The sequence below is a fragment of the Triturus cristatus genome, chromosome 10, assembly GCF_964204655.1.
Source record: "Triturus cristatus chromosome 10, aTriCri1.1, whole genome shotgun sequence".
NCBI lineage: Eukaryota > Metazoa > Chordata > Amphibia > Caudata > Salamandridae > Triturus > Triturus cristatus.
Window position 1 is genome coordinate 374,911,349 of NC_140593.1, and position 22,614 is coordinate 374,933,962.

General features: G+C 39.0%; 1 protein-coding gene across 2 annotated transcripts in view; it reads left to right on the top strand.

Annotated features, from left to right (window-relative positions):
* Positions 1–22,614, top strand: part of LOC146789453 (ATP-dependent translocase ABCB1-like) — a 197,983-nt gene that overhangs the window by 166,514 nt on the left and 8,855 nt on the right. For both annotated transcript variants that reach the window (XM_085631599.1, XM_085631600.1), the window contains exons 23-26: positions 947–1,047; positions 9,471–9,611; positions 19,492–19,648; positions 21,383–21,580. In XM_085631599.1, the coding sequence (XP_085487725.1) occupies positions 947–1,047; positions 9,471–9,611; positions 19,492–19,648; positions 21,383–21,580 (597 nt within the window). The remainder of the gene's footprint in view (positions 1–946; positions 1,048–9,470; positions 9,612–19,491; positions 19,649–21,382; positions 21,581–22,614) is intronic.

Sequence of the window (22,614 nt, forward strand, 5' to 3'; positions counted from 1 at the left end):
TAAGGGCACGTTTTCTATGATGTAGTAGAATGCTTTACTGTAGCGTCCACCCAGGCCTCAGCACATGTAAATGATTACACCACACACGGAGCTTGGTATTACACATCTTTATTCCTCAGCGTGTAACCATTCACTGAACATTTTAAATCATGAATTCATTCCCCACACCTGAGAACTTGCATCACTATTCTACTGAGTACACCAAGAACCAAAAGGGTCCAGTCACCTCTAAGTCACAAGACACTACACTTACCTTTAAATACAATAAGCATTTACGTTAAAGTATGTTGTCAATGATACTTACTCTTATAAATAGTCCTTTCAGTATTTATAGCTATTAAAATGACCACTGAATTGGATCCACAATGGATTATGTTCAATTGATGTATTCCAGATTAGTCCACAAATACCTTTGTAAGTCTACAGTAAGGTGTGTACTCCAAGGACCATGCTAATCTAAACATTAATCATCATGGCAACCACTTTACAGAAGTTGAAATTTACTACTGGAGTTTTGAAACGAGAGCTTAGAAATAATCCCAAATCAAATGTCAGCTGAATTTGTGTTTAAAGTGTGAATTTTTAGAACTCAGCTGCACTTTTGCAACTAGTATTCTGTCAAATATGGCTACATGGTGTGTCAAAGAATGTATATGGTGGTGCTGGTAACTCATTCACTACTATTATAGGTGAAATAGAGGTAAATAAAATGAGAATTCATTACTGTACAATAAACTTTACAACTTTAGTAAAGCTGGATGGTGGGACACCAGCAAGTAATTAAGCGTTAACACAGTTCTAGTACAACAGGAAATACAAGCAATACCTGAAAGAGAGTGCTAGTTATGTATTTTTTGAATTTACATTGTTCTAATTCTCAATTTAAAATGAAAATTTCTATAAACCTGAATGAATTTTTACTTTTAATATTTTCTATTTAATTTAGATCTCAACGGAATGTGTTGAGAACATAAGAACTGTTGTTTCATTAACGAGAGAAGATGCATTTTTCGACCGATACATGAAGAGTTTGGAGGGACCTTACAAGTGAGAATCACATGAGAATCTTTTTGATGATGTCCTTTACATTGCACATTTTGGTTTCTTGTTCTGGTAGAAGTTAATCTGAATAATACTATGTATTCAGATGGTAAATCCCTTGATGTTTTCCATGCATGCAGGTACATTTCCATTAGTAAAATTAATATGTGCTAGAGTTGAGTAAATCCAACTGGAACCAATTGATCCAAAATGCACTATGAGATTTCTTGGTATTCTAGTTTGGGAACTGAGTAGTTACCATCAATAAACCTTATTGCGGTAAAAAAAAAAAAAGGAAGCATACATAAGACTATTAAAACATTAACAGCTCATAGTAGAGAAAATATTCGATATTTGGATTACTAATTCAAATTAACTTTGCATAGTAAAATTGTCACCAAATTGTACAGAAATAATAATTGTTAAGAACAATAGCATCTTTGCAGATATATACACCCTAAGATGATCTAAGAGTGCAAAGGATTGGGTGCAATTATCATCATGATACATGAAATGAGTTGTTAAAAAAAAAAAAAATTCCTTTTGTGGATGTATACCATCAACACTAATCTTGAAAGAAATAGGTTTAATCTAGGATGCACAATAACCCTTTGTTATGCCACTAAAGCACATCAAAAGACACTCCATCAAATCCAGTTACATTTAACTCCTGGCATTTCTCTTAATGGCTAGCTCCAATGTAAAAAGTTAGCTACTGCATAAACGGTCAACTCATTTGTTTGAGCATGCAGCAATCTGAATGCCACATGGCACTGTTTGGTGCCAAGCGGCCTACACATTGTAACTATCCACTGCTTCCTCAGAAGCTCTTAACCCGGAGAAAAAAAGAAATAATGTAAGGGTTTCGTCCACCTGTAGGCAAACTGGACATACATTGCTCAAATCGGTTGTACTCTTCCAATCATTACAAAAACACTTAACGGAGACGGTGCCATACTGAAACGAAACTTAATATACAGTTGTCTGGCTGATAGTACCAAAATAAAGTAAAGAAAATCTTTAAACCGGCAATGATTTTTAAGAGCCATAATATTTGAAGTGAGGGTTCCTAAATTCTTACTACTGACTTTCGAGCCCCAAATATAGGCCCAGCATAGTTCCTTTACATGGACTCTAGCTAGAGGCTTCTGTTGACTCTTGGTTTTCCCAGTAGTCCTCTAGACCCAATGGTGACAAAGTTGCCTTTAAATTAGTTATCAATTTTACTTTCTTAACCTGGTCCAGGTCTGCAATTTCCTTAAAAACTCTAAATTAGTTTTCCAAAGAGTTCCACAGTCTCCACCAGTAAAAGAAAATAGGTCTTAATTTGGCCTTACTCTTGATCGATTTCATACTAGTGTCCCACAACAAAGTGAACATTGGGGTACTCTTGCGTAGATTCTATAGTGTTCTTATAAAACCATTTTCGTCTGTTGCCAAAGTTGATAGCTAACTGTTGCCACACAGCTCGGCTTCATATAGGGCACTCGCTATAGCCTTTGTCTGATAAATGTTAGGAGCTGCTGATATCTGCCTTGTTTTTAAAGAGTTGTACAGTCTCAATATCCCCGTAACATCGTGGCACATGTTTAAGCCACTTTTCCTAATTTGGGGAAGCCACAACATTTTTGCTGTTAACCTAATGCCCAAATAGTCCAAATCAATCACCCTCTCAAAGCTACGGCCGCCCAATTTTATGGACCCTGTAAATGCCTTGTGTGGGTTAATGGATGTAAACTGATCCATTAGGGTCTCTAGGCCAGCCGGTGTTCTAGACACCAGCAACATATCATACACAAATAAAAGTATGGGAGCTTTTTGGCCTGCAATCATTGGTGCATCGCTCCGACACTAGTTCAGTGGGGTCACCACATCTTTCAAATACAAGGAGCAGAGAGTGGGGGCTAGTACTCACTCCTGTTGCACCCCTCTCTCAACCTCTGTTTGTTCTGTAAGCTCGCCTTGTTGACTCCAACATACTTGTGCATTAGGTGTCTGAATTTAGGAAATTTAAGATACCGGACATGGAAGGGGGATCCCCTATAGATCCAAAGCCTCCCAGAGATTGACACAGGAACATTGATTCACAAGATCTACAGATGGATTCTGACTAACACGAGGAAAACAGTCACCCAGGCCCTAGTCAGCAGCAGACTCGACTACGGAAACGCCCTCTATGCCGGAGCCCGATCCAAGCTCATCAGCAGACTACAGAGAATCCAGAATGCCTCCGCACGCCTGATCCTTGACGTCCCGCGCCACGACCACATCACCCCCCACCTGAGGAACCTGCACTGGCTCCCCGTCGACAAAAGAATCTCCTTCAAGCTCCTGATCCACGCACACAAGGCACTCCACAAAACCCCGGCCCAGCCTATCTCAACAGTCGACTCTCCTTCTACGTACCCAACAGGAATCTCCGCTCCGCTGACCACGCCCTGGCCACGGTCCCACGCATCTGGAGAACCACTTCCGGAGGCAGGTCCTTCTCCCATCGCGCCGCCAAGACCTGGAACACCCTCCCCCTCGACCTGCGACAAACCGAAGACCTGCTGACTTTCAGGAGACAACTCAAGACCTGGCTCTTCGACCAGTAACAGCACCACCCCCCCCACCCCTCCCCCCCCCCCCCAGCGCCTTGAAACCCTACCGGGTATGTAATGCGCTTCACAAATTATGTGATTGATTGAATGTGGTTTTTAAGTCCACAAAAACTGCATAAATGGGCTTTTTGGATAACTTCTGTTTTCTAGTGTATGGCCAGGAACCTGAACACCTGATCTATGGTACTAACATGGTTTCTAAACCCTGGCTGCAAGTGCGACAAGGCATTGGCACCTTCAATCCATGTGTCAAGTATGTTCAGAATCCTCCTTGAGAATGCTATCTGGGAAATGTCTACTAGACTAATTGGTCTATAATTCAGTGGTAAATCCTTAAAGCTCTTTTTGTGGATAGGTACGATCTCTGCAGCTTTACAGGGAGAGGGGATCTCAGTCCCCTCTAATCTTGTGTTTGCAAGTCTGTTGAAGTATATAGCCCAACTTTCCATATTGGCCATAAAAAGATCCCCAGGAATCCCATCAGGGCCCATAGCTTTGTATGGCACAATGCTCCGGCTGGCCTCTAACTCTATGGTCAGTCCAGGTTTATGGGTAAGAATCTTGTAGCTTAATGGTGGCAGAATCCGCCTCTCCTGCCACATTGTGTAAAATTGAGAAGTGCATCCGCCAGACCTGGGGCTGTATGAAGTTGGTCAAGATAGATTTTCCACACTGACCCCCATTGTCCACTAGCTGTCAAAAATAGATTCTTTTATTTTTACCACAACATGTAGGATGTCTCAGAATTGGGTATACCAACCCCTGTGAGCCTCCAGCTGCACTTTTTAATATTAGGTCCTCTTGGACCTTTATGGCAGTAGTAAGGTTCTTTTATTGGCTTCCAAGATCTTTAGCTTGGTCGTAACTCTTGCCAATTTCACTGTACATCTATTATTTGCTGGCCTAATAACCCTGGAGAGTGACAGTGAGGCATCCTCTAGATGAGCTATTCTATCCACCAATGTAGAGTGATTAGCATTGTGATCATTATCATTCCTTGCAACCACCTTCATATCATTGACAAACCTCCACGTGCAAAGAAACAAGGACAAATTCCTGGGTAATTATACTTGTGTTGGGCTTGAAGGTCTGATCTCATACAATCCATTACAAGCCTGTAGGCCACAGGACAGGATTAGAGGCATCAGTTGGTAAGTGGCGTCCATGCGCTGCTTCATAGGTGGTGCTCCAAAGAAGAAATACCCAATTCTTCATCCTCCACCTCGCTGGGGTAATCACCATGGCTCAAATGTTGTATTGAAGTTCCTCACGACGATGAAGAATTCACGGGTATCAGAGTCCCCCTGTGTGTCATTAAATGCTTCGATGTAGGTCTTTCCCCGTCCCCTTTCACCCATCTATTATAAATGTTGTACATGTGGATTCTACGGCCAGTCTAGCTAGTAAAAGCGATGCCCTGAATTTCAGAGGAAGCTGTGTTAAGTAGGCCTATGTTGGTGATCAATCATGATTGTACCCAGATTGTTAGACCACCGGAAGGACAACCCATTCCTGTATAGTGGATAGGAATACAAACCTTCAAATGGCTTATCCTATACACAGGTTCCAAACATCATGTCTCCTGGAATAGGCAAATATCAAACTGATCTATAAACTCACACCAATCAGGATCTCAAGGTTTGCTTTTCAGGCCCACAGGTTCCAGGACAAAATATTGATAGCATTTAAATCTTTACTATGTTCCTGTTGCTGCACAATGGGGTCACCTCGACTGATGACCCTTAATTCAGGTCCCGCCCCCCACTTGTGACTTTTTACATACCCTCTCACTGAGCTGTAAATCACTGACTCAATCGGGTATGTTATAGAGGGGCCTGGGGCTGTATCAATCAACCATTGATGTCCCCAGTACTTCTCTAGGATTAGGGATAGTGGGGTAAGAATGTGCAGCATGGGGGCATGGGTGCGGCGGTCTATATGTATCTGAGAACCAGGCAGGTGTTTTTTGCATAGGCACACTATTTAAGTGTGCCATACTTTAAGTTCCATATAATAAAAGTTGATTCCTGATGGATCGTGGGATCTGTTGAATTGGATAATGTCCGAGCCAATTGGAGAACAGCAATTATGCACAACTCTTATCAAATGGGTGCATTTGTTTTTAAGTGACTCTTCGTTCTCTCTTACCCCAGCATTTAATTTAGGCACGTTTTCAGGTAAACGCAGCCGGGATTCCTAACCGCTTCACTATGCTTCTCCCTATTTAGAGTCCTCCTCTTTGTAGTATCACCCCCAGAAGTGTTTCAATCACCTCGATTAGAATGTCAATATCCTCAAGCATCAGATTAATCTGGGGTTTGCTAGCTGGATCTGAAGGGGTTAGCTTAGGGCTTTTGTGCATTTTCCCTGGCAAGTTCTCAGTGGCTTTGTGCTTCCCATGTAAACAACTCCCATAGGACTATACTTATGTTGGAAAACAAATTAGAAAAGATAGGAGAGGACTCACCCTTGTTGCAGTGAAGAGGGTGGCCTTGTGAGTCGAACTTGGCTGGGTGGCTGAGTAGCATATTTTGTGCAGACCCATGGCTAATTGAAGCTAACACAATTTCCCAAAGTCACAGAATGGGTAAAACCCTTTGATATATTAAGCCCTATATCTATTTAAATGGGGGAGAGCATTATGATGCTGGCCTCTGGCTATCACCAAACAAAGAAAAGCTTGTTTTGAAGGAACATTCCCAGATATGTGCCCTGAAGCTGTCACATATTGGTGAAATATATTTTCATACTTATATGTCAAAGGGCCAGCACTGTTTCAAGATATACAGAGAACATAATCAAATATACAGATGATATCAAACTCTGAATCTTTACAAATTAACTCCCCAAAAACTATCAAACACATCTCTCTCTAAATGTATATCCATCTCAAAATATGAGACAATACTAGTATATCACTGTCTGAATACTGTCTGGTAGAAAATGTGGTGTCCTAAATATGGTCTAGAAAAATATTTTCCCATTGGATTCAGTATTATAAAATGCACATACATTGGGTTAATATTTGTATAAATGATATTTCAAACACAATATTTATGTCATATAATATTTATGTAGACAATATTCTGACCTACATCACAAAGTAGAATATTAAGTAGATCTCAGAAAGCTGAATATCCTGATGCTCTCAATTGTTTTCCAATGGAATGGCCTTCTACATGTATGTAGTTTGAACTTGACTCCTAATAGTAGAGAAGGGTGGCATGACAGCTGTATTTAAAAAAATGCTCACACAATCTATCTCTGGTCCCTGTCCCAGAGCATGCACATCATCTGCTCATCTAAGGAGGGGCCATCTAGAGAAGCGGTAAAATCTCTTCAGCCATAGATAATGGCACTAAAATAGTGTCCTTGCATACTTAGAAGTATTACATTAAAAATGTTTTATAGTTTATAAAAACCTGGCATGATTTAGACAGTAGCAGATCTAAGGAGTTGTTTTTTTCTTCAACGTTCAGGAATGTTTTGCTTGTATAATTATGAACAAATTAGAAATGATACAAGTTGGGTAATAATTTGTGACAATTATAGGCCTTTGGACACTATGGGCCTGAATTAGATCTTGGCAGATGGATTACTCCGTCACAACGGTGACAGATATCCCATCGGCCGTAATATAAATCTCGTAGGATATAATGAAATTTATATTGTGCGGGAATAACCCGCCTGCCAAGACATAAACCAGGCCCTATTTTACCAAGCCTGAGCATTTGTGCTAGTTAAAGTAGGCAACTCATGGCTGCTACTCTCAGAATTCAGACCTGATCAATTAGAGCCAGCACCAATAGACATTTATTTTGACACTTAATAATATGTCTTTAGAAATAATTGAAGTTGTGTTTCTGAAATGGCAAATGTCCATACAACTACTACTTTTTGCCAGAGCAGAGAACTAATATCAAATTACTAGATACTCACTACAATAGAGTTGTGCCCCAGATGACTGAATTATACCTACACCTAAAAACATAAACCTGAAAAACACACTGAGTCAATCTAAAATTGAAAATAAAGTAGGCATAGTGATTACTCATTAAAGATAAAATGGTCCATGCTCTAGAAATTTGAGATTCCAATCAATAGATCACCTTTTCATGAAAGAGTCCAGTATTTTTCTCTTGAAACCAGGTGTTTGACCAATAATTAGAACAGCAAATTCACCCTTTAATTGCAGACCTGCCTATAGCTCTTGACCCTATCATTTTAGGACTGTAAAGGAAGCTATGAGTTTTAATTTCTTTCTCAGAAATAAATACATGTTTGTTTTATTTGAGTTCTGATGTGTGTTTCAAGTGAGGCATGACATTGGTATGTAAAACTGAAAAAACAGGCCTGCATTACAGCTGACCACGTTCCATCTGGAGCAATGATTCCTATGCAATTCTCCCACTCACAGTTCTGACTGGCACCAATATCTCTGTTTCTGGAAATCCCAGGTGTACTTAATATTTCTGGGCCTAGATACAACTGGCTGGTTTCACATGTGGAGCATACAGTGCTCACCCCCACTCCACACCCATGCCCCAGACATTCCATGTTCTCTATACAAAAAGATAAGCCCAGGCCAGTGCCAGAGCTCTAGCTAGTCCCCCTCCACCCAGAGCACAATACAGGTGGAGCAGGCAAAACTCCCTCCGTCTCAAACACAAGGAGATGATGGACAGAGCGCTGAAACTTTTCAGACACTCACCCCCAGTCACAGATCTGGGTTGAATCCATCATCGTTCTTTAGCTCACTTCGCCACCTCAGTTCAGGCCCAGCTATATGCAAATCAGTCTTGACCCTGTGCCTCATGGGAACAGTCCAACCCGAACTGCCAAGCCAGGTCTTCCCTGAACCAGAAACCAGCATCCTGTGACCGGTTTCTGGGTAACACCCTTCATCAGCCAGGCTAGCTTGAATCCAGTTGCAAAGTGAGCAAGGCACCCACATCTTGCCATACCCTGCCAACTTAGGCCAAACAAAGCAAACACAAGGAGATGATGGATGAAGCGCTGAAACTTTTCAGACACTCACCCCCAGTCACAGATCTGGTTGAATCCATCATCGTTCTTTAGCTTACTTCACCACCTCAGTTCAGGCCAAGCTATATGCAAATCAGTCTTGACCCTGTGCCTCATGGGAACAGTCCAGCCCGAACTGCCAAGTAAGATGTTCCCTGATCGGGAAACAAGCATCCTGGGACCGGTTTCTGGGTAACACCCTTCATCAGCCAGGCTAGCTTGAATCCAGTGGCAAAGTGAGCAAGGGACCCACCTCCGGACCAAAAACTCCCTCAGTATACCATCAATCTACCCTAACCCTGACCCACATCTTCACGTCCAAAGATGCCCTCCTTTTTACACACTGTTCCAGCTCCGAGTAGGTGGGAAAAGCCAGTAGACTTCACCCTGGAAATGAACAACTCGTTAAAAGAGCTGATTCTTCAGTCTGAGTAGCTAGTCCTCATTCATGGGAAAAACCTTGCAATTTATGTGTGAATATATTCACAGTAAATTGGAATTCTAGCCCTCTAGTATCCCCTCACCAAACTCTTAATGAGCGCCTTAGGCTAGCTATTAGCATTTCTGTTCCTTTTGTTTTTTTAATGTTTGGTGTACCAAGCAACATACAGTAAGTAAAAATGTATTGTTTTTGATTAATTGAAACCATTACAAAACTACATTCTGATAAAACATTTTGGTTAATTGCAACATACAATTTAAACGGATTGCTACAGTAATTCTCAGATGTACATAAATTGTCAAAAATTGCCCTGAAAAATAAAGTTAACTTAACTAAACCTGAATCATTTTACTATACAGGGATTCGTTGAAAAAAGCACCTATCTATGGAATCACGTATGGGATCTCCCAAAGCATTAACTTCTTTGTTAATGCAGCAGTGTTCCGGTTTGGTGCATGGCTTATTGCTCATTGTCTCACACAATTTGAAAATGTTTTTATGTAAGTATAAATTTATGATATTCAGTCATCAGAATGCTATTTAATTTTTCCTGATATAGATTAATTCAACTATCTGAAGAGATAAAAGGTCATTTTAATAAAGTATCACCACATGTTTTTGGCTCAAAGTGAAACTAATAAAATAAAAAGTATGCAACTCATTTGAACAATACTGCTGGTGCTTTTCTTTGTGAAAACACTATCGCCAGGTGTCTTGATGGTTACAACGTTTGTGTAAAAGATAAAAATGCAACAGCTGACAAAGGAAATAAGGTATGGATTTATTGTCATGATGATATGCTAGCAAGATACAGTAATCTACCTTGATGTGATAGTCGAACAAGGAAAAACTGTGTTCATAATGGACCATAACACAAGTAAGATTTTTCAATGAGTCTAGGTAGATAGTTTTCCTCCAAGTGTTTTTCACAATGAATTATTGCTTAGAACAAGCTTGTGCAGAGTTTTTTCTGTAGAAGGTAACCTCTGTCTGAACCACATCATGGGTTTTTGACCTGTTGAAATGAGTGCTTAACAGTTATAGCTTTCATGTATTACTTGGAGCATTGCATTTTATCAATTTTAATAGAATAAAGATACCAAATCTTGGGTCTTTTTTGTTTAATTAAATTAATATTTAAAAGAATTTGAAAAATAGCATTAGAGATGCAATACTAAATGCTTCTCTTATTAGTCTGGATGGCCAAAGGGCAGAAATGCAGTTAGTATGATGGTGACATTTAAAGGGACTAGATTACAGTGGTGACTGAACATTTGAAGCTATTCTGATTCTATATTTCCACATGGAGAATACTTTTAATTGTGTAGAACATCCTTGAAAAAGTGGCCTGTTCACTGTGAAACATGTGCTAGCTGATCTTTTTGTCTAGGGTTGTGGGACACATAATCTGTTATGACATTTGGTAATTAGAATTCTGACACAACTAATTGTTCAACAAGCTAAAACATGTAATAGTTTTCTTTGAGAATAACCGTGCACAGCAATCAGAAATAACGTATTTTGGAGAGAGTAAAATAATTGATAGCTTTTCTTTATAGATTAGTTTCCTTATCTAAGTAACATGAAAGAGGTAATTGGTGAGCTTTCCTGCAACTAGCGCTAAACATTTTCTTCCATTATTTACCGCCAAAATAGTAAATTTATTAGTAAAATTGCTCTTAATAACTTGTGCTATTGGGCTACATTTATTTGTACTGCCTGGGCCTGAATATATTTTTATATTGTCAGTGAAAGTAAATCGTATCCAATAATATGTTATTTGTAACACGTATACTAATAAACACAGACTTCTACATTTATTATTACAGTGAAAGATGGAATTACCTCAATAGAGCACACATCTAACTTAAGGAATAACAGATTAATGACTTACAGGTTCCATTCTACAATTAGTTTACAGAAGAAACCAACTCAGGCCATACCCAGAGGGCCTATGTATTATGGTTTTATTTCACTGATCAGCCTTAAACCTTTGTGCTCTGGTTATGGTTAAATTGATTAAATACATTTTTAATAATTAATGTACATAAGAACATAGCCTAGTATAAATGATGTATGCAGATGTGCAGAGTGTATTATGCTACTTATCAACATTGCCAAGGGAGGGCTGGGCATGCTGACCCCTCTTATGACGAATGATGCATCCACATTAACAATGGTAATTAATTGCATATTAGTCTATTTACACTATGCACGTCTGCATGTATGTATACATTTCTGTGTCATTAAAAAATCAATGTGGCCTAATATGATGTTTAGACCAACTGTACTAATAAACACACATTCAAACATTCATTAATACAGTGTAGATGTCAAATTTAAGTTAAACTCTTTACGACAATGTGTACATGAAACACATGTACTGCCTCATAGATTTGCACGTAACAGTTACTTTATAGAAAGAAACAACTCTTCTAATAGTCATGAGCCTTTCCGTGTGATTATACCTTTTATGCACAAATTTAACTTCTTGCATTCTTGTTTTGGTTAAATAACGTTTGCTAAAGCAACTACACATGCCACGGTGTACTGATGTGCAGAAAATATTTTTATTTTTATTTTTACATTATGCTGACCAGGCAATACAAAGAAAACACATTATACACTAAACAATAAAAGGATCTATAAAATTCACTGCTTACCTTTCTGTAATGACCAAATATCCACATACAAAACAGTTCGCAAAACACTAAAAATGAAAGTGCATTATCAAATGTTATATCATTCTTCTAACATCATTCCAAGGTGCATAAAATCAAAAATAAGATATCCTATTATCAATATAAAAAGCAAAAAACCTATTCTAAAAACAAACCAGTTGTCCTTGCTGATTAAATATAATCGCTAAGCATTATCGTATCCCATAACATATTCTTATAATATCACAGTCTAAAATTATTTTTAAAGGATCCTGGATTTAGCGAACCTTTAAAATTCTGAAAATCAGGTGTAACAAACGTTTCCATTCTATAATAGATGTCCTTAAAAAACAATGTAACCCAATGAAAACAGAACGAGTTTTCAGAAGGGACAAAGAGGAATATCCATTCTATCATGATTTATCATTCTCTAATGTATAAATGCTGGCATCTGGCCAAGCCTGAGCATCAGTGACCACCTTCTAACAATAGTAATCTTAATATCACACAGATAGGATTGAGGACACATCTGTAATCCGTTTCCAATAGATGGGACATTTTAGTTTTTTACCCACATCTTCTAAATTAAAACGTTTGAATTTATGTTTGACTACTCGCCTTAGTACACTCTTCCGTTGAGCTACTGATATACACTCTGTATCAAATGATGGCTAACTATCAAGACTGTCCTAAATATTCTGTGGGTTTATAATCCATGGTGCTACTTTATTAAATCTGTAACTAATATATAATTAGCTCCCTTAGTGAACCCTTAACTGCATTAGAAAGACAGGCCTAATAATGGAGGATTATTTCCTGGTATGTAAATACTATTTTCATCAGGAACAGCACCAGTCCCAGTGCACTATTACTGTACCTCTCAGGAGGCCTAACCATTTTTTCCAAATATTAATTTCTATAATCAAAAGGCAGTTACATTTTTTTCTCCAAGAGGACTTCACAAAAATTCAAGAGCAAATGTATTATTTTCGAGTTATAGGTGTCTCTAAGAACTTTTCCAGATTTAGGCCCCAATTCAGAGTCCATTCTACGCAATACACCCACTATCTTGCTCTTTGTTCCTGTTGATCAATAAGTGCTTTAAAATTTAGATAGTATTTAAAAAAGAAACAAAAATACCTATAGTCCTTAACCACCACTAGTTGTGCACCATTTAGCCACCATTGCTGATTATTGTTTTTCCATATACTACTGGAAAAACATCAATTTAGTCTCAGTGAATTCACTCTGCAGTATTCTGAAAAGCATCTACTTGCTTCAAAAAGCCTACCGGAGTGAGATCCAATATAACTATCATCTGCATAATACAATGTGGAAACAGCCTCTGCACCTAGTTTCGGTGGAAAGGAGTGAGCCTGGCTTAGTCATTGACGCATCAGCAATATAAATAGAAAAAAGCAGAGGGGATAATACACACCCTTGCCTTAAGCCATTAGGGGTCTGCATCCTCCTAGATAGAACACCATTAGTCCTATTTCCACTCCTGTCCAAGACCTCTCATGGAGCTGGATTATCAGTTTTAACAACCCAAGTGGAATATTCTGCTTAGACATTTTCTCCCACAGAAGAGCCTGGTTGATTGTATTGAATGTCGTTGGCAAGTCTATATATGAATCATAAAGAGTCTGTTTTCTGATGAAAGCATAATCCTCAGCTAACAGTTTCAATATTAGACATCCATCAACTGTTGAGTGATCACTACGGAAGCCCAATTGTACCTTGGAGAGTACTGCCACATTTATTGTCCACCTTTCTAATACATGCAAGAGATGTTTAGCATAGATTTTACTTGGGATATCCAACAAGGTAATCATTCAAAAACACTTGGGAGATACAAGGGGCCCCTTTTCATAGAGCGGAACTCTTATACTTCCTTTCCAGGATGCTGGTATATCATGACCTCTAATTATAGCTATAAACACTGGGGTAAAAACTTGAGCCCGCAAACTAGGTTTAAAGCGGTACAAAAGGGGGTGGTGATGGACGGAGCATCAGAACCAATCAAACACTCCCACCCAGTCAACAGATCTGGGTTTGATCCATCACCGTTCTAGGTTTAAGCTTAAGTATATTAGTGGATAATCCATCTATCACTTGAGCTATTTAACTTTATTATTTCCTCTACTCATCTTACTGTGGGATTTAAAGAATACTGCTCCAATACCACAATGTCAATTTTTTATTTTATGAGCAATTCATATCGCCAAATCTTAATGTATATAACTCACCAATATACATAACCCACGGTCCCATTGATATTACCCATTGCACCCCAGAAACGCTTTGTTCTTTCTTCATGAGGCTGCATCTTTTTCCCTTGAAAAAAACTTTCCTTAATTTTTGTGTGAGCTTCTTCCTGTATAGTCTATTGAAAAACCGTTTATTAGCACCACCCACTTTATAGGCCACCCTTATTTTTTTATTTAGCTCAATCTTTGCCTAGTCATTTAGGGTTCTTTATTTACCCTTGCATCCCCTTCTGTTCTTAAGAGCAGTTGATGAAGCCTCTCTTACAGAGGATAACAATTTATCATTTTCTTTCAGGAAGACCATTCGTGGTCCATTATTCTGATCTCTCAAGACCATATCGATTTTGTTCACAGTCTGGTGTTTCAGTTTTGCAGTCTGTATTATCCTATGCTTATGTTTCTGACGTATTGGTGAACTATTCTGGCACCAATCCATTAAATATACCAAGCTGTGCATAGTGAGATAAAGAAGTTAAAGATCACCACCTATTAACATACCAATTTAAAAATCTTCACCATCTGAACACTTCATAGGAAATTATAGCATAGTCAATTAGACTGCCCAGTTTCTCATTATCAAAAGTATTTTTCCCAGCTGGTCACTCTTACACCTTCAGTTGATTATTGTCCTGTTCAGACTATCGCCAATTTCCCGGCTTTCACATCCCCAATATTTTTAGCAAGAACTTGGTGTGGTATCCCAAATACATTATCCTTCTCCGAAGATAAATGATCATCCAATGCTTTGCTGGGGATCTTTGCATTAAAATTCTCCTACCAATAGAATTGAGTCACTACCTATTAAGTCCTGAATTTTAAAATATTGGGGTGATTTTTGTTTCCTATTAATATCAAATCCTTTAGCTATTAATCCTGTTTTTTTTGTGTGAAAAATAAGTATTTACTTTGATTAGGTCTGTACCAGACTTCCTCGCTCATATTCCCTTACTTATTCTCAGACCTAATGTTATAATAATTAAAACTCTTGAAACTCAGTAAAATGTTTTTCACCTGCATATTATGTTTTACTAAGACCAAAAATGCTTGTCACCTTTCAGGGCATCCATATTTTCCCTTAACTATATCCACACTGTAAATCGTATAGTCATTCATACCAATCTCATTAGTTTCAGAAGTCTTTCTATTTTCTCAAATAGGCAATAATGATCTTATATTCCTTTTCAAGCCAGCTATGTTCCATGACGGGACCAAAACATCAGCATCATCAGGACCTTCGGATAGGTGATCTTATGGCCACTTTTTCCGAGTTATTTGTTTCTGCCACCCAATTCCATTTATTTTCACACTTCACAGGTGTTTCATAGGAGGTTGTATAGATTTGCCTTTGTTCACCAATTTTGTTATAACAATCCTCTCCATCCTCTAACCAGGTAGCTCTGATTAGCGATGTGACTTAATGTATTGTTTGACAGTGCCACACTTTGTATGTCTTGGGTAACAATCCGGTTGGTTCCAGCCTCCCACTGCTTATCAAATAAGTCTAAAAGGGACCCAAAAATTCTCATCGTAGCATGCACATCGTATCTCATCAATTGTATTAAGAACTACCTCAGCAACTATCCTGTAGTGAAAATGAACCGTATAGCCACGATGCTGCTATATTAGTAGCCTTTGGGAAAGATCCCACTGCAATATCCTTAGAAACTACTTAAGACAACTTAGATATTGCATTAAAGAGAGACAATATGTTAGATCTATCTATATCTACCAGCTGCATAATCCAATCTGCGACACTGTAAGACTTAGCAGGCCATCTACTCCTTACCTGGCAAGACTTGCCAAAATGAGGAACCACTGAATCCACCTCAGCCTTTCTACCACCCTTGCAATACCTTTCCGTTGTCTTATCAGTACCCCAATCTAAATGGCTTTTGAAATGTCCACATAACAGTAAACTTTTTTGAACATTTACCAGGCCTGCTGTCTCTATTCACTCTTTTTCTGTGCCTGGACCTACTGACCCTGCGATCAAAGTTATCCCAGATCTCACCCCGTGTTCTTCCACCTCCTGCTCCTCTGAATCACTTACTGACGTGGTCTCAAACTGCAGCACCATTTTCCATTTTTATTGTAATCCTTTGTTTCCGCAATCTTTTAGTTTTTTTTTTTATTTATGGTGGACCTTGCTAACTTTTTTTTCTGGACTAGCAGGAACGCTTTATCTATCTTTTCCTTCTCTTTCTCACACTCTACCCCATCCAATACAGCCTCTAAATCTCCTACTGGACTAAATAAGTTCTTTTCTGTAGAAGCTATTTGTGAGCCAAAGTCGACACCTGTGACTGAACGCTCCTCCTTCTCACCTTTACTCAAAAGTACCTTAGGATATGTCACCTCTATAGCATTCATCTAGGTCCACATGTGACAGGCAGTTTTAGCTACCATCTTCACACTAGACCTTGCGATCCCAGGTGCTTTAACTGTATATATAGCCGGACACTAAGCTCGGCTGATCTGCACCTGGCCGAGTACCTCAGGTGCGCAGGGCTACAGCAGTTGGCTGCTTGTTCAAGGCATTGGCGCCCGCCATTTGGAACTCTCTACCTCTCTCTGCCTGCAGTATATCTGACCATTGGATTTTCAGAAGGACTGTGAAGACTTGGCTGTTTTTCAGTTACTAAGCTGCCTCCTCCTCCTACTCTGCTAGACAGTCAGCACCGGGACGTACTGTTGCTGGGGCAGCCATGAACTTTATGAATATTTTAACATAACATACCTGAGGGATCATGGTTTTCTTACACTTGTACTTCTCGTTCTTCATCCTTAATTCTGATAAGAATTGCAATATTAATAAATTAGTAACCACATTATGCTCTCGGCCCTTCACTAATTTAGAAATTAGTGAATAATATGCTATTTATTCCCATTGTAGAATAAAGGGAGATGTGTCATGACCCAAGCTTTCACCTCCCATAAAGCATGGTCTTCCCCTACACTCAACATCAATAGTAATAAAAATCATATTACACTCTGCACTTCTCTCCCTCTCTACACCACACACACACACAATAGTTTTGCAGTGGTTTCAACGTTCGTATTTCACAGAAAAGAGGTCTAACTGTGAATAATTTCCTGATAATTGGCTTCCCCCAAAAAATGAAAGAGTTAAAATGCGTTTTTTAAGGCAGCACTTAATCTTTCATCTACTGCTGTTAAAAACAATTTCACAATGACAGTGCTGCTCTCAGAGCATTAATCAGCAAACCTGACAAGCTCACCCTTGCAGGCTCATCATTGAGCTAAGCTTCTACCAATGAATCCTCCTCAGTGTGTGAAAATAAAACCCTTTCACCAATAAGTTATGCTGTGCCAAATTATCCTTAACAAAAACACACTTTTCTCAAAATATTGGCAGGCATATCTGCAGTCTCATGCTATTAATGAATACTAAATGGATGTCTATCAATGCTCAATTTTTCTAAAGAGTGCTCAAGTAATAAATTATGTAAAATACATAATGAGTAAAATGGTCTTTTATTACCATCTCATGGTTCAGGTGGCATATATACTCCTTTTTAGGCCTCGTGGTTAATATTTGCACATTTGGGTTCTCACAGGGAATTGTGAAATATGGAACATATTTCATGATTCTATGTGAATTATGAATTTCTATTTGATATTGAACGTCCCCAAAACGTACAGTTCGCAAGACTACTAGGAGTATGCAGCATGGAGGACTAAATTATGCAACTGGCAGTATTTTCATCCATTTGAGCTACAAACATTTGTGATGAAATCACATTATGTAGCAAATACCAAAAATCCATAACAATACGGTAAACACTGCAGCCACAGAATCCCATACATCCACTCACCCACACCATTGCCTAATATTTTATCAATAATTTATTGGAAAAGGGTAAACAAAGCTAAAACATTAGTCAGTGACCATTGTTAGATGCACTTTGAACAAAACAGTTTTTTCTGACGAACTACCTTTTTGACTTCGTGCTCACACAGCAGCACTTCAAATACTCTGCAAAGTATTACCTTCCTCAGTCAAGAAGAACTTGGGACTGGAACAAAGTGTGGTGGCTTGAAACCCACTTTGATGTACATTTTCCAGACACTCAAAGATTTCAATACCTTTTGGGGGGTTCTCTTTCAAATGTCAATACAGGCAGCTCCCCAGACACAGCATTTGTGCAAGGAGATAGTTCTCACAGCAGATGGCAATGGAGCTGGCTCCAAGCAGAAATATCCAATTTTGGGCCTTGCATTACCAGGAACAGACCTAGGACATTACATACATGGTAGAATAGTGTGATTCCAACGTCAAAACTAAAAGTTGGGATGCCAGTTTCACATATAGATTGATCATCAGGGGAAGGGCACATACCTGTTTACCATGCAGGGGATATACTCGTCCTAAAACCAGTTCTGTATCATATGGTGTGTATCTAGAAGAGCCTCACTGCAATAGGCATACTCTATGCAGTACATTAATAATTAAATGTACAAACATGCATATAGGCAAATTTTTAAAAAACTGAATTACCTCCACTAGCTATTGCTAGGAAAACTCAAGTTAGTCACCATCAGAATGATTAAGTCACTTAATCGAAAACCCCATTGATGGTGTTCGTTCAAATATTTTTTGCGGAATATGCATGATGGTGCTGGACTTGCGTTTACGCTGAGACATTGTCATCATACAATGTACAAGCCACAATTCATTTGATTTTGAGTGTCACATGGCGTTTTCGTGTGCCACAAATGCCTACTATCAAAGTTGTATTCCTTATTAATTTACCTGGACTGCTCCAAGGAGTTAAATGGGAATAGAGCACATAAAGTAATAACTTCATTTTGGTTTTAAACACATCTACAAAATATTTAATTGCAAGTAGAGTGATGATTTATCAGTGACAAACACTGTCATTGAAACAAAATGTGCACTGGATTTCCCATAAATATTCTCATTGAAACACTGTCCGTATTCAAGGTCATATATCGGTATAAATTCACACTCCAACGATTGAAACATACTTGTGAAAGTATTGTGTTTTAATTTAGTGTTACTATTTACATGGTAAAAGTAAGAGGGTTTAGCAACATGTTTAGCTTAGTTTGTTTAGTTTGTGCACTTTCATGAGTTAAATACAGCACAAGGAGAAAGAAGATGGTATGGTCCCCAAGAATACAAGATCTTGTTGAAAGTGATGCTTCTCCTAGATAATCTGTTACAAGTTAAATCAGGTGATGGATATGTTGGTCCATGCAGGGCAGATCCATGCCAAAGCTTTGGGATATCCACATAAAATAGGTGTACATACAATGAAGCAAAGGAAAATAATTTAGTAAGTGACAGTACTGTGACCTACATTGAACACCCCTGCAATAGTTCCTCCTCACGCAATTTTTTTATTTGATTTCATAAAGTCAGTGTTGTATTGATATTTGAGTTAATTCTTGGTTTCTATATGCAGTGTATTTTCAGCAATCATGTTCTCCGCTATGAGTGTTGGCCAGTCCTCTTCCTTTGCTCCTGATTATGGCAAAGCAAAAGTTTCTGCTCAACGAATCTTTCAACTTTTGGACAGAAAGCCACTGATCGACAGCTATGATGAAGGAGGGGAACAAATGGTGAGTACTAACACTTAACATGCATTTTCCTCATATCAAAGAGGCAGTAGACTTACTAAATAACAATATGATTTTTGAATTTTATTGAATTTCTCAGTTTTTCATCAGCTAATTCCAATGTTTAACCTTTAGACATAAATGGTTTTAGTTGTATGCAGTTATTTTCTTTTTCCATATTTGCATTTATTTTGAACAACAGAATGTATCAAAGAAAGGGAATAAACTTACAATAAAATGCTATGAAGCAAAATACATGTGCTGCGTTTTATGAGTCTTTAGGGCACAGTGCTTCAACAATTCATGGTAGACAAAAGTGGTAATATCAATTTGGGAAATTACATTATTTGCAGTGGCCTTTTTCATCTTTATATTAAGATGTGGCGAAATAGCTATATTAGGAAAAATAAATTCACTAATAATAATACTACTATTGACAGAGATGCCACAGTTAAGTATTGTGAGTCATTGTAAACTCATAGATTGTTAAGAGGTAATGGACATGGATTACTATGCTTGACAAGAAGAGCTTAACAGCATCACACTTAGGGCCTGATTTAGAGTTTGGCAGAGTGTACTCCCTCGCAAAAGAATCCACCAAACTGAGGAACGCCCACCCAATTTACAGTTGGGCGCACCTTCAGTATGTCGCCAGCAGAGACTACCCAGTTGCTGCCACTGACATACACCTCTGATAGCGCAACAGAGTAAGGGTTGTCTAAGGTTTCACCATTTGTCCTTCGTATTTGAGCTTGCAGTTGGTGAACAAATAATACTTTTCACTGTCCGTCACAGATAAGGGGCAGTGAAAACTCAAACATTGACCCCAACTCAATGGAAGAAAATGCAGATGGGAGAGGTCATTGTTTCTTTTTAAATTTCAAAAACAATATCCCGCTTTAGGATTGTGTTGCTGGCACCGTCTGTCAAAATGTCAATGCATTGACAGGAACCGCAGTGACAGGTTCCTGCTAGTGCAAGAGACTGGTATTCCCAAAGGACAACCGAGTACTTTACTTTGTTTTCGCGATGGAGTAAATCCCATCTGCAAACTTTAATCAGGCCCATAAATAGTTATTAATTTATTTTTGGTCACACTTACAACCATGCAGTGGTTCTTAATATTGTTCTACCTTCACTGAATTGAAACATATGTGCTGTTTTCAAAACAATTAGTTTACTCCCTCACAAATACCTACATAAAAAACACATTGTTAAATGCTTTATTGACATATGCAATGATTTCCTGCTAGGAGTCAAAGAGCAATGGAGGGAAACAATTCAACTATGCCTCTGGCAACGATCCTGGGTTACAGTAAATCATCTCTGACAATTTCTTTGACATTTATTACAAGTCTGGCAAATAAATGAATGCAGAAATATAAAAAAAAAATGTTTTATGTTGAAATTATAAACACAAATTAGTACTTCTTACGACAAACAGGCTAATAAAGCACCCCACCCCAATGAATATTGTAAAGATTGGCAAAAGTGATTAGTTACTTTTTTTCTCTAGCATTCATGTCATTAGAATTTTCAGGTCAAATACTTTCTTTGAACGACTAAGCATACTAAAATGGAGCTGAGACAAATTTAAGGTGTGAGATTCTAGTGACTAACTATTCATAAATTAAATATTCAAATCCTATCACAAGACCTGTTTAAATCCAGCTTTACCACTCACTGTAAAAATACAACAGTTAGTCAATGTATATGTGTGTTTTTTTTTACTTTTAGAATAACTTTGAAGGAAATATAGAATTTAAGGAGACAAAGTTTACATACCCAACAAGACCAGACGTCCAAGTTCTGCAAGGCCTCAATTTAAGGGTTGCTAAAGGACAAACGCTTGCACTGGTTGGAAGCAGTGGATGCGGGAAGAGCACCACAATTCAGCTACTGGAGAGGTTTTATGATCCTGCTGAAGGCCAGGTGGTAAGGAGCAATGCTATATTGTTTACATACGGTTTATTGAAAAAAGTCCATTAATAAAAACTTTACTGAAGTGAATATTACTGAAACTTGTCAAGCTTTGGGGTAAAATAATTTATAATTAGCATGAACATTTCAAAGGGTAAGGAGCCGGTGCACGTGCTCAGACTAACAGACTGCTATCTTTAGTGGCTGCGCAGAAACCACTCGCCCTTCAACAATCTGCAAAGGGCAAAAGGTAACCTGCAAGCAGGTCCTCGTGTCAGCTCCCCCTGGGAGAGTTCTTCTGTCCAGCTTCCCCGCAGTCTGCTATCCTCTGCTGCCTGTCTACCTGTCTGTGCCTCCTCTGCTCGTTTCTTGCTCTGTTTAGCCTTTACTTCTCGTTTTTCTGCCCCCTGTTTGGCCCTCTTTGCTCTGTTTTGCTTTTTCTGTTTTTTTTGCTACCCTCTGTTTTGCCTTTTTAGCTCGCTTGTTGTTCTGCCCTCTGTTGTGCCTTTATTTGCTCGTTTCTTCGCTCTACCCACCACTTCCACAAGACCTGGCTTTTCAACAGAGACCTCGCACCCCAGTGCCTGAATATTCCCAGTGGTGACAGTGTGCTCTATCAATCAATCAATAAAGGAATTTGTAAAGCGCACTACTTACCCGTGAGGGTCTCAAGGCGCTGAAGGGAGGGGGGCACCGCTACTGCTCGAAGAGCCAGGTCTTGAGATGTCTTCTGAAGGTGAGCAGGTCCTGGGTCTGCCGAAGGTGGGTGGGGAGGGTGTTCCAGGTCTTGGCGGCGAGGTAGGAGAATGATCTGCCGCCGGTGTTCTTTCGTTGGATGCGGGGGACGGCCGCGAGGGCGAGGCTTGCTGAGCGGAGCTGGCAGGTGGGGGTGTAGAAGTTGAGTCTGTCGTTCAGGTAGGCTGGTCCGGTGTTGTGGAGTGCTTTGTGTGCGTGGGTGAGGAGTTTGAAGGTAATCCTCTTGTCGACGGGGAGCCAGTGCAGGTCTTTAAGGTGGGGGATGATGTGGCTGTGTCAGGGTACGTCGAGGA